Source organism: Pollicipes pollicipes, unplaced genomic scaffold, assembly GCF_011947565.3.
Source record: "Pollicipes pollicipes isolate AB1234 unplaced genomic scaffold, Ppol_2.1 Scaffold_6686;HRSCAF=7923_pilon_pilon_pilon, whole genome shotgun sequence".
Classification (NCBI taxonomy): Eukaryota; Metazoa; Arthropoda; class Thecostraca; order Pollicipedomorpha; family Pollicipedidae; genus Pollicipes; species Pollicipes pollicipes.
This window is the reverse complement of record NW_023596921.1, coordinates 8962708-8975013: the sequence shown is the minus strand read 5'-3', so window position 1 is coordinate 8975013 and position 12306 is coordinate 8962708. Positions and strand designations below refer to the sequence as shown.

Genomic DNA, 12306 nt, shown 5'->3' with positions numbered 1-12306 from the left:
TTAACACTACCAACAGGTTTACACATGGTTTACACAGGTACAGGTTACAGGTTACACACAGGTTTACACCATACACACAGACAGCATCGTGCACAACACACTTTTGTGCATAATACACGAAATCTTTAAACACATCATAATTAAATCCAACAAACACCGCCCCCACATCCCCAAACATCAACAGGATAACGCAAACGACACGCAGCGACGCGAGCCAAGGTTAGTGAAATTATTTTGTCTCTTCCGCGCTACGCATTTGGCACTTAGCAAAATGAACGTATGGCGATACACAGGGATGACAGGGGGCTGGCTGAAAGCCTGTGAGCCGTAGTTCTGACGGGTCGTAATGCACCGAGAGAGCTGGGAGCTCGAAGTCACCAGGTGCCTTCGCATGGCCAGGACGCGCTGACACCACGTTGAACCATCGTCATGTGTAGATGTAGTCCTTTTTAGTAGCCCTTAACGGATAAATTCCATGTCATGAGCCATGAATTATGAGGCCGTAATAGATTAAGCGTATGTGACGTCAGAATTTCGGTATTTTTGCAGAAAGTGAACACAAGTGCAGAGCTGTGGACCGCGTGACATAGAAAGTGAACGAAGGAAGAAGTTTTACATCTGTATACTTAAAATATGACCAAATAAGTTAATCATTCATATACATTGCCGCTGTGTTATTTCAACATTGCACACCGCAATATTGTGGCATGTCAAAATTATGTTATGTTACCTTATAATATATCTACAGTAAGAACTACAACGTTGCATGAGTATTGTTTTGCACTGCACATAATCGGGTCATTTCACATCAATTGGGTTATTCTTAGACCCCTCGTCAATTTTCATGATCGCAGTGACCGGTCATATGCGACTAAAAACACAAGGCCACCTTCCCACCCACCCCATCCGCACACCGCGTATGACTCACGTCTACTGATACAAAAGTAAGTTTGTCGAATTGTGTTGTGCATCCTTGTTTTGACCCGTCGTTCTGAGGCGTTTGACAGATCTTGCGCGAGGGCTTTGTCTTTATTCTGCTACGCCGTCCGATGCAATACTGTCTCTTTCCATGGTTGTATTCACACAAGGCAGACTCAGACGGTGTGACTGCTGCGTGTCTCGGACCACGCGCTCACGCCTGCGCTGTACCGCAGAGTGCAGCATGACAGGTTTCCCAGTGATCAGAACGCTGTGCAGGAGGCAGGGATCAAAATAAGAAATAAACTTATGTGAGGGCAGCCGGCCACATTGGTCAATTACACCCGATTTGTGATCATGTTTTCGTCGACCTGTGACAACACTGGCAGCGAAGTTAAAGTAAGTAGTGTTATGCACATAAAATGTATATATGTATATATATTTATCTATACATTTATAAATATACGTAACTTGCTATTGTGTGTATTTATATTATGTATAAGAAATGTAATGTACAAGGTGCATGTATTTGGCCTTGAACTAAAAATTTTGGAAACCGGAAACAGCATGTCCTAGATACGGCTACGAAGAATGCTTGTACCAAGTCTTGAGTACTGATCTGTAACAATGACAGAGTTATGGCTTGAAATGCATGGTGGCGGATGTCGCCCGTGCCGCGGCCGGCCCGGAGCCCCGGAGTCGGAGCTGGCGGCGGGGCTCAGGTCTGCCTCGGCGGCGCAATGACGGACCATCGGAAGCTTCAGTTTGCTGTGTAGTCTGAGACCGCGAACCACGTCGCTATCGGTTGGCACTTGATTTTTTTTTAACTCGGCCGCGCCGTTCTTGAGATAAGCAGGGGTCAAACTTGCCTGCTAGTCCCCGGTCAATGGTGTGCTGCTGAGGGGCCCGGCCTAAGCCAGGTCAACGCTTGTGAACTTGGTCCCGCAGGCCGGCTCATAGAGTAAAGAAAACTTGAAATGAAGCACAAGTGCATGATGACAAAAACCGTCTCAGAGTAAATGTTGTCTTCTACTTCTTCAAGATCTCACGACACTACATGGGCTTCGCACCTGTTTATTTTAGGTTTCGTATGTTCCAGACTTGATGACAAATTAGTTCGTTGCCTTACAACAATGCTTGTGTGAAGGTGTGTTTTTATTTAAATGTGGCAATCAAAATACATCAGTTTTGTGATATCTCACTGCATAATGCCGCAATGAGCCTGATGAGCTGTCTGTTCTTCTCTGTCACTCGATACAGTATATTTCCGCGGTGGTGAGGAATTTTAGACTTGCATGCAAACAAGCAGGCAAAAAAGACTTTTGCGTATTTGGTCTCACCTGTTTTATGTTGGTCGTTCGTTTGCGCCACACGCCAACTCACCAAGTCACCCACCGCTGTTGACCGCAGGTCACGGAACATTCTTCCTACTGGCCGACGTTTGAGGGAGGGCCCACCAGTGGCTCGGGAACCCCACCCGAAATTACCTGCTGGTCGCGCCAGTGCCAGAAATATATGGAAAAGGTCAAAAAGATGTGGATTCTTGGGACAATCGCCTGCAAAGTCGGACAATTTTTTCGAGCATGCAATTCGTTTTGTCAACTCGGACATTTTGCTGTTCCCTGTCCGGTTTGAGACATCGTCATCCATGCGAGCTGTGCAGGTAATGAATATGTCACTTAACATTTGGCACCGCTGCTTTCAAAATGGATGACAGGAGGCTGACTTTACAGGCTTCCTTGTTTTGCTCTGGAGGCGGAGTGTAAGGAGCATGTGTATTCGAAAAGAAATTATGAAATAACGGCTGCCATGTTTTTACACAAGTTTTAATGATAAATAACGTTATCTATATTAACGTGCCATTCCAAGGAAAAATCCGAATGAAACACTTAACAGCGACTGCGATACGGAGATCAGCCCGGGTTTTGGTTATCTTTTTTCACTCACGACAGCCCGAGCTCATCCAACGACTTCACGAAGAAACACACCTTGAGTTTGTGTGTTTGTGTGTGTCTGTGGGGGGGGGGGGGGCGTGTATGCATATGTGTGTCTTGGCCGGTGGGACAGTCTTTCCGTTATTACCATTATTGCCCATGCGTCGGAAGACGCTGGATGGCGTTCATGGGTGCATGAAGAACCATTAGTGTCTGCCATTGTCATGTTCAGCTAACATGGCGAGCCGAGAGTGAAACACAACATTGATGTCTGCGACTTTATTCACTACGCTCGCTACTACACAGAGAACACAATAATATGGCATACCGGCAGTCGGCACGATCAAGGAATGACTCAACAGCAGGGTACAGGTTGGCGAGTGGCGGCAGCGCCCTCTCGGCGCACGGGCGACGCGCGACGCGCCGTCGCCCGGGCCCGGCCGCGTCACGGATGACGTCACCTGGCCCCTCAAGCAGCGTCATGGATGACGTCACCGGGCCCCTCCGGCCCCCACAGCGAGTTACTTACAATACCTGAGTTTGGTTCATCTGAGGTAGGTGTGTGTATGCGAGGCGTCCCTTGGGCGCAGCCGGCCGGCCCTGACTGGACAATAAATAGGCTACTGCGGAACGGCCGGGTGACCCAGGTCGACCTTGACCGAGGCCCGGCCGACTGACGGCCGCCCGGGCCTCGGTCCTGTCCACGAGTCGCGACAATGGCTGGGCGCCGGACAGCGCCCGCAGGCAACGCGCCGCCAGACTCGCCGGCGTCGGCCTTGACTCCCAAAAAGCATTCGACGTACCCGTGGACAAACGAAACAAAGCGCACGAACTTATCAAGACCACGTGTAAACTGAGAACAACACTACGACGGCGACGCTGCGACACCGACGCCGCCGTGACGTCATCGGCAGTGACGTCACGCTGACGTCTGTGCCGGAGCATGACCCCGGACAACGTTGACCTCGTCGGGTCGCCGAGCCTGCCCTTCCCCCTGCTCGTGGCACACCACAAGCGCCAGCCACGACGGGCAGCGACGGGTAGTGTTGTGTTTGTTTCTTGCCACATGAGGCGTTGGCACGTCGCAAGGCCTGTTGTGCGGCACACTAATGCGTGAGCAGGGGGGGGGGGGGGGCGCAACGGCCTAACCATGGTCCGTCCCACCCCCACGGCGGCCGGGCAGCGACGCCCGCCGCGGGGCAGGGTCGTCGCTCACCTACGGGACGAAACAAAATCATCTACCTCACTACGCATCTGGAGCTCCGGGCGGCTGTCACCAAGCGCGACGTCTCTCTCCTCTCATCCCAGGCCACCAGGTGCATGCGTCAGGTCTCGGGGTGGAGGTCAGCGAAGGAAAGGACTGTACCTCGGGATGACCCGACAGTGTTCGCGCGCTTGGTGCGACAGCGATAACGTAAGCAGTTGTGCGCAATATCTAGTGCATCGTAGCTGTTCTGCACTCGCCACATGCTCGGCGACAGCGGCGCGTCGCGGCACCGCGATGTCACGAGCGGTGGCGACGACGACGGCGTGGCGAGGCACATTTGTTTGATTAATAATGGTGATTACCTGAGAGCCGATCGGCCCGGTCACCATGGCGACCGCGGCGTGGTTATCGACTGTGTGCGCACTTGCTGTCGGGATGGAGGAGAGCGCCAGCGCGGCGTGTCGGCGCGCCGGGGTCACGCGAGAGCGCGCGACGTGACCTCGACCGGCGCTTTAAACGGCGCCGGCGCGGGGCCGCCGGCCTCCACCCTTTGACGGCCGACCGCGACCTTGGACGGGTTATTGATGGCGTGCGGTGCTCGGGAGTGCTTCGCGGGGGCGGGGGCGGGGGGGGGGGCGAGACTGTCTCAGCTTGCTTAGGCGCCCAGCCGGGCCGATGCCCGCGCGGGGGGAGGGGGCGCTGACGGCGGGTGGTCCCACCCGATAGCAGGCGTTGGTGAGGTCAGGGTTCGAGGTATGTGGTATTGCGACTGTGGCACAGGTACTCGCTTATCTTGTACTTTTGGCATGATGGTTAACAGACCATGATGACGCAGCGGAAACAACTTGGCACTGGGCTGCCCACTCGGTTTTGTACTTTTGTCAATAGCGTCACAGGGAGGGCTGGCTTAGAATTATTTTAACGTGAAATCGGTCATACCCAGCGACCGCGTTTCCTACAGCAGGTCTGTTCACATCTTCGGTGATAGCTAGGGCTATCACAACACAAAATTCCGTTAGGAATACCTTTCAAATGTGATCTTGCGCGGGAAGTGATCAGAGACACATTTCTATATGGTTGGGAGGTGGAGAGTTGGTGTGTGGGTGAGGACACGTGCTCTCAGCTCTCGCCAATCCCTTCCCATCCATCTTGAATCTACTCGAGATGAGCTTACAGGCCGCGCAGCTTTCATACAGGCAGACGCAGTTCATAAACGCGGGCAATTAACATCAACAGTGAACCGAGGCGGACCACACGTTTGGGATCAGGCGGACTGTAACCGGCCCCTAGCCAACAGTGGCCCTCATCCACAAACAGCACCCTTCCTAACCCCCTCCCCCCCCCTTCCCCTGGCCGCCTCCCAGCCAGCGGCCGAGCAGGACGACCTGTTTGTCCCTCAGCCCGTCAACCCTTTCGCTCCAATTGGTCAGTCGCCAACCAACATGGCGTCCCGGGGAGGAGCTAATGAATGACGTCAGAGTCAGGCTCCGGCGCTTAGCAGTGCTAATTGAGGCGCGCGGCGGCTCATAATGGACTGTAATTACACGGGAGTGAAAAAGCGCCAGCCCACACTGTCCAGCCCGAACGCTGAAGCTAGAGAAGGAGCGCTGAACCAGGCGGAACACACTGCCGGTCACCGCACACCGTTTTCAGTGCGGTCTTGTGAAATGTTGTGCTCCGTGAATACCGTCAAGGGTAATGTTATGCCCTCACGGCGGCGATACTAACCTACAACGGGCTGGCGTGGGCCCGAGTGATATTGGAATACTGTCGTTTGAAGCGACGGTGACCTATGTCAACTTCCTTAAACCCCCTCCCCCTCCCCCGCCGTCCAGCCCGCTCAAGCACGGCTGCGAAACAAAGCGCCGGCCCCCGGCCCCTGGGCAGCGGGCCTCGGTTCGTCCGGCCGGTCGGGGCAGCTGATACGGACCAGCCCGTTGATAACCGCTGATGGCCTTGGCGGGCTGGCTCGGTTGTGCCGATAATTGAAGGCGGCCGGGCGGCGCGGCCGGCTCTCGGGCGCTGGCCGAGCCGGGAGCCGCCGGCCGGCGCGGCGCCCGGGGCGGCGCCTAATCACGCCGCCCTCGGCGCGGACGAGTTTAATAAGCCCCGTATTCATACCGGCTCGCCGACGGCGGCGGAAAATCGCCGCCTTCCGCCGTGTCCGGACGGGGTGGCGGATGCGGAGTCCGGCCGGGTGGAGTGGCGGATACGGGGTCCGGCCCGGCCGCCACGCGGGCCAGCTCCAGCTCCAGCGCCGCGTGCCAGCAGGTCGCTGACAGGGGTCGCAGGGGGCCTACAGCGCCGGTGCGAGGCCTTCACCCGTCTGGGGAAGGGGAGGGGCGCCTCCGGCATGGCTGCGTTGGAACCGGAGCGATTGGCTATCGCGGCGAACTTTGCGTGTGTGCTGTTTGCACAGAGGTTGGAATAAAGCGATAAGCCTGCGCAGCGCAAACACGCGGGTGCGCCTATCGTGGCGCCTCACTCGTAAAACCCGTTCCCCGATAGGCGTTTATCGGAGACGGCGACGGTGTCTGGCTCAGCCCGGTCCGGTCCGGTCTGGTCCGTTGCGGTCCGGTCCGGCCCGCCCGGCCCGGCCCGGCACGCCAGGATCGGTCCGACCTCAGTCCTAGCGTCGAGCCACCCCCGCACCCCCTCACCGGTCCAGATGGCCGTTGGTCGCACACAATACGACGCCGCCAGCCGGCCGGCAGCGTGGCGCTCTGCTCTCTAACGCTGGGGCTGCGAGGGCCCCCTGCCGGTGAGATAAGGTTCGAACGCCCATACCATGGCTAGATTTTAGCTGGGATAGTTAGTCATTGACTGCCGACATGAGATATAGTATGACGGTATTTAGAAACATGATTTTTCACTATTTATCACCACTGTTTCGCAAATTTTGCGTGCGTTATCAGAGTAGATAGCTGGTGCCACAAAATGCGACCAAAGTTGGCAAAACTAAAAGTTAGGCCGAATTAGGATTAGAAATTGACGCAGTTCCTGCCACTTTGCAAGGCTAACTCCCGAGCTCACTCGTCCAAGCGCTAAGTGCTCTTCCTCGTAAGGGAAGACAAACAATAACGCAATGGAGCCGGCCAGGGACCATCGCGACGCAAGCCAGACAGGCAAGATGAGGGGCACTGCAGCTGTCCCCGCGGCGAGCCCCGGCTACGGCTGGCACCGACCCCGAGTATCCTGACAAGGATGGGCTTCGACACAGGCGTCGGTACCTCCCTCCTCTCGGGCCCCGAAACGGACGTCGGATCGTCCTCCCTGGTCCCGAAACAGCTGTCAGATCGTCCTCCCCGGAGCCCCTGGCGCAGTCGTCGCCTCCTCCCCGACACAGCTGTCGGCTCATCCCCAGGACCCGTAAATTCCCTGCCGACAGCATCGCGTCACAACATCGCCCACACCGAGCCTGATTCCCGGCGTTCGGCTGACAGCGAACACTCGCACGCGCCACTCAAATACCCCGCTATAAGGTGGAAAGCACGGACAGCACGTCATCCACCCCTCCGGTGATTGGCTGATGAACTCATCGACCGGGGCCGGGCGGCTTCTGATTGGCGCGTCCAGACGGCAATCAAAGGGTGCGCGGCGATTTGACGCCCTTTGTGGGCAACCCGTTGCCATGGAGCGGGGTTGTGGACGGGTGGGTGCCCGCACAGCGCCGGCCGGCCGCCACAACGGCTCGCGGTAACTAATTTCAGCCTTTTCAAACTGGGCCACTCTTTCAGCCGGGTGAAATAGGCCGAATTAACCCGACCCCTGACCGAGTGCCCCACAAAGGCTTGTCGTATTTGGGAAGGGTGGAGGGCGGGCTGGGGGGGGGGGGGGGGGGCGTCGGTAGCAGCAAACGCTATCGCTTGGCGGTGGCGCCGGGTGAAAATTCTGGAGCACTCTTGCCTGAGGTCTCAAGCCCGGGCGTCGCTGGGGATGGGGAGGGGGCAGTTGGGGTGGCTTCGAGCGGGGAGAAGGTTCTAATGAGCGTCCGACACTTGGGCCAACGACACGCCACCGATGTACTGCAGTATGGGTCTGTAACATCTTTCAAATGGGACAAAATGAACGCACTGCGCGTTGATTCAGGGCAGAGGGAAGTTGCGTGATGTGATTGCGAAAAACCAATGCGTCGCACCCGCCCAACTGCCAACAGACATGTCGCCAGCCCAGTGACACCCCACCCTTGCTGGGGCTTCGACTTCACCGGACCCGTCTGCCCGGCCCATCCCCCCCCCCCCCTCTGGAACGCGCGGACGGTGGAGGCACGCGCCGGTGGCCGGGGGTCGCGGCGTGGCGGCCGTGTAGCCGCGTGCGCCGCAGCTCACACCTGCCGCCACAATGGGCCGGCCAGCGGAGCCCGGCGCGCGGTGACACCCCTTGCCGCCGCGCGCTCCCAAACGCCATTAATCTCGGCCGCCGCGCCGCGTAATGCCGTTTTGATGCTTGTACTGTAGTGGTGCTAACTGGGCGGGCAGTCCATTGGTGAGGGTTTTAAGGGGGGAGGTGTGATGTTTTAACGCCGCGGTGGCGCGCACGAGCCGAGTTTGACGATGTTAGACGGGCCAATGGCCGGGTGGGAATGGGAGTGATCGGGGAGGGGTCGGGGTGGGGTGGCGGGGGGTGAGGAGGTAGAGTAGAGCAGTCCACAGGTGAGAGGAGAGAGAGACGTCACGCTGCGACAGCCGTCCCTTCAACACGCCGACAACCCGTATCAGTTAGCGTCACATTCACCTGAAGCCGTAGCGTCCCTGCCTCAGTCACGCGCACAATCACACCACACCCGGGCCGGGCCCGGGTCACAGGACAACGACGGCGTAACATCGGACGGCGCGCGCGCACTACACGGACCGCACCTGGCCGCTACGGCGCCGGCGCCGCCCGCTGCGGGGTGGGGACACAGAACATCGGAAGACACCTACTAACTACACGGGCGGCCGCGGGCGAAACGGCCCGGCGGCGGCCGGCCGACACGCGGGCAGGCGCGGTCGCCGCCCCGAGCCAGCCACAGACAACACCAACAGGCGGTGGCGCGCCTCCGGCCCGCTCCACGTCCCTGAGCCATCGGAATAGCGCGCGACGCGACGAGCGCGCGGCGCGGCGCGGTCCGGTCGGGCGAGGCAGTCCGCTATTGCAGCGGCCGCGCGGCCGGCGGACTAGACCCGCGAGCGTGCCGACGTTTGGGGCTCACGGGCGTTTTGTACATCGGCGGGGCAGCTGGCAGCCGCTGGCTCTCTCGGTAAAAACGAACAAAAACGTTGGGATGTTTTAGTTTTTTTTTTTGATTTTAGAAATAAACGGAATGAATCATGTTAAGAAAATCCGAGCTTCCTAGCGGTGATTTCCCGCCGATTCTGAGGCAAAACGGAAGGTCGCGCCTATCACGTCCTTTTCTCGCTGGTTGCCCTCTCTCTCTCCCCTCTCCCTCTCTCCACCTATCCCTCTCCTCCGCCTACGCCCGTCTCCTCCGGCCGCTCCCACGCCGCGGCCGGCGCCGCGCCCGGCTTCCGCCGCGGCCCAGAACGAGTTGCCGAAAATAGCCGCCCGCCCGGGTCAGCGGCCGAGGCGCCGCACTTTCACATCGCCGCGCTGCGTGTGCGTGCGCGCCAGGGACGCGCGCCGCCGCCGGCCGCGACGGTCACGTGCTCGCCGCCGGCGCCGCGACCGCCGGAGCGCGCGTCGCTCGCCGGACCGCCGCGTCTGACAGCGGCTGCCCAAGTCGTCGGGCGGCGATCATTTATTGACGGGTCGGTGGCGGCGGGCCCCGGAGGGAGCGCGTTCGCAGCTCGACCGCAGAAAAAGCGCCCGATCCGGGCGGCCGGACCGAGTCCCGGCGGAGCCGCCGCCGCCGCCGACGCCGCGGCGCTGCATATAATGGCCGATCGATTAAATGGCAATGCTGGCGCCGGACCGGACATGGCGGGAGAGAGAACGAGAGAGAGAGGGAGAGAGGGGCAGAGCGAGCGAGTGCGCGCGCGGGAGCGAGACGTCCGATAGGCGCGCGTCCGATGAGTGATGGTGGCGGCCGACCTGGAGCGGACGGCGCCGGCCGCGGCTGCCGGCTCCCCTGTTTTCCGATCGATAGACGGTCGGGTGGCGCCGCCGACGGGTGCCGGCGGCGGTGGGTTCTCTCGGCCCGCAGGCCGGCTGCGGCTAGTCCGACAGCGGCCCAGCGCACCCTGAGGTAGAGGCTAGGAACATGGCTCATCTGTCAACAAAATACCCGTTACTGGCGAGCCCGGCCCTGCTCGGCTCTGCTCGCTCGGCTCGTCCAGGCTCGGCTCGTCCAGGCTCGGCTCGCCTCGGTCGCGGCGGGCTCACGTGAGGCTGGAATCGAGTGCGGCGGGCTCGGACAGCGCGTCGCCACTGCTGTCGGCCGAGGCGGCCAGCGAGCCGGCGCCGCCGTCGTCGCCGTCGTCGCCGCCGCTGCTGCGTCGGTGCACGCTCAGGTCCTCCGGCTCGGTCTGCTCGGGCCCGGCGGTCAGCGGCGGCGGCGAGGTGACCGTGCTGCTGAGCGGTGCCGGCCGCACCAGGCGGCGCGTCTCCTTCTGCTTGCGGCCGCGGCGGCGCGGCTCGTCGGGCCGGTCGTCGCCGCTGCCGCCGCTGCGCAGCCGCTCGCCGCTACTCGCCTCTGAGCGCGTCTCCGAGTCGGCCTCCACGTCGAGCTCGTCGTCGAGCGGCGAGCTCTCGGGCGCCAGCAGGCCGGTCAGCCCCAACGGCAGCAGCGGCTCCTTCGAGCACTTGTGGTGCATCAGGTGGTGCCGGCGCCGGAACGTGCCGAAGCAACTGCCGCACTTGAACGGCTTCTCGCCCTTGTGGATCAGCATGTGCGCCTTCAGCTGGTTGCTGTCCGAGAACTTCGACTCGCACAGCTCGCAGGCGTACGGCCGCTCGCCCGTGTGCACGCGCAGGTGGCGGCGCAGGTTGGCCACCTGCACAAACTGGCGGTCGCAGTGCGCACAGTGGTAGGGCTTCTCGCCCGTATGCAGGCGCATGTGCGTCTTGAGGTGGTGGTCGCGCGTGAAGCGCTTGTGGCACTCCTTGCACTCGAACGGCTTCTCGCCCGTGTGCGTGCGCTCGTGGTTCTGCAGCACGTGCTTGTAGCCGAAGCTGCGGTTGCACACCTGGCAGACGAACACCTTCTCCCGGCCGCCGTCCTTACCGTTGGCCTTCTTGTCGGCCGGCCGGCCGGTGCCGTTGCCGGGCGGCGAGTCGCCCGGGGGCGAGCCGCCCGGGCCGCCGGGTAGCTCCGGGTGTCGCGCGTACGGCGTCATTAGGCCGCCGGCCGGCGGCAGCGCGCCGCCCGGCGCCCCCTTCGGCGACGTCTGGATGCCAGAGTCGTCCAGCTTGGCGGCGTGCGGGGGCCCGGGCGAGCCGAGCAGGCGCGCCGCGCTGCTCTGCGCCGCCAGCTTGGACCAGGCCAGCAGCGTCTCGCGCTGGTGGAAGCCCAGCAGCTGGCCGGCGGTGCTGTGCGGCGGCGGCGCCAGGTGGGGCGGCAGGCGCGCCGCCGGCCCCAGCAGCGCCTGCTGGTATTGCAGCTGGCTGGCCTGCTGGGCGGCCAGGCTGGCCATGAGCGCCGCCTGCAGCGCGGCCGGCGGCAGCAGGCCGCTGTGCTGGCCCAGCAGGCCCAGGTGGGCGGCGGGCAGGTGCTGCAGCAGGCCCATGTCGGGCAGTGGCGGCGGCGGACTGCTGGCGCCGGGCCGACCGCCCTCCTCCAGCGGCTCCTCCTTCATACCACCGCCCGACGGAAGTCCAGGCCTGTTGGGCGCACACAGACACACACACAGTCAGCCGGGGAGTCCAGACCTGTTGAACACACAACACACCAGTCTGCCCAGTTATTCTGGCCTGCCGCAAACACGTACGCGCCAACATCAGTCAGGCGGTCACTTCATATTGCCGAATAAAACGTGCCAGACGCACGGGATGACCAGCTGGACGTGATTTGAGACTGAACAATCCGAGGGGATCCACATCGTAAAGTTTCTCATTGCACGTTTTGTTCACCAAATGAATTTGTTCGGCACATTCAGCTATAGCCGAAAAGGTGTTTTACAAGTTTTACCACGAGTTTTACATATTTGTACAAGTTTTACAAGCTGAATGATTGCTCAGCCACCCGTTGGTGAGTGGGGCACCGGCTCCGGATGACCACAAGACTGTTACCTGTTACTTTCGGGGGTTTATGGGTTGGGCATACCCATTCTATACCTTCTGTTCCACGGCCGTGTCGCAACAATCCACAAT

General features: G+C 60.3%; 1 protein-coding gene across 1 annotated transcript; it reads right to left on the bottom strand.

The window, feature by feature from the left end:
* Positions 1-9722: 9722 nt before the first annotated feature.
* On the bottom strand, positions 9723-11533 carry LOC119107231 (protein krueppel). The gene has a single exon (XM_037230645.1). It carries the CDS (start codon positions 11331-11333, stop codon positions 10377-10379), a length of 957 nt encoding a protein of 318 aa, XP_037086540.1. The 5' UTR covers positions 11334-11533; the 3' UTR covers positions 9723-10376.
* Between the last annotated feature and the right edge of the window lie 773 nt (positions 11534-12306).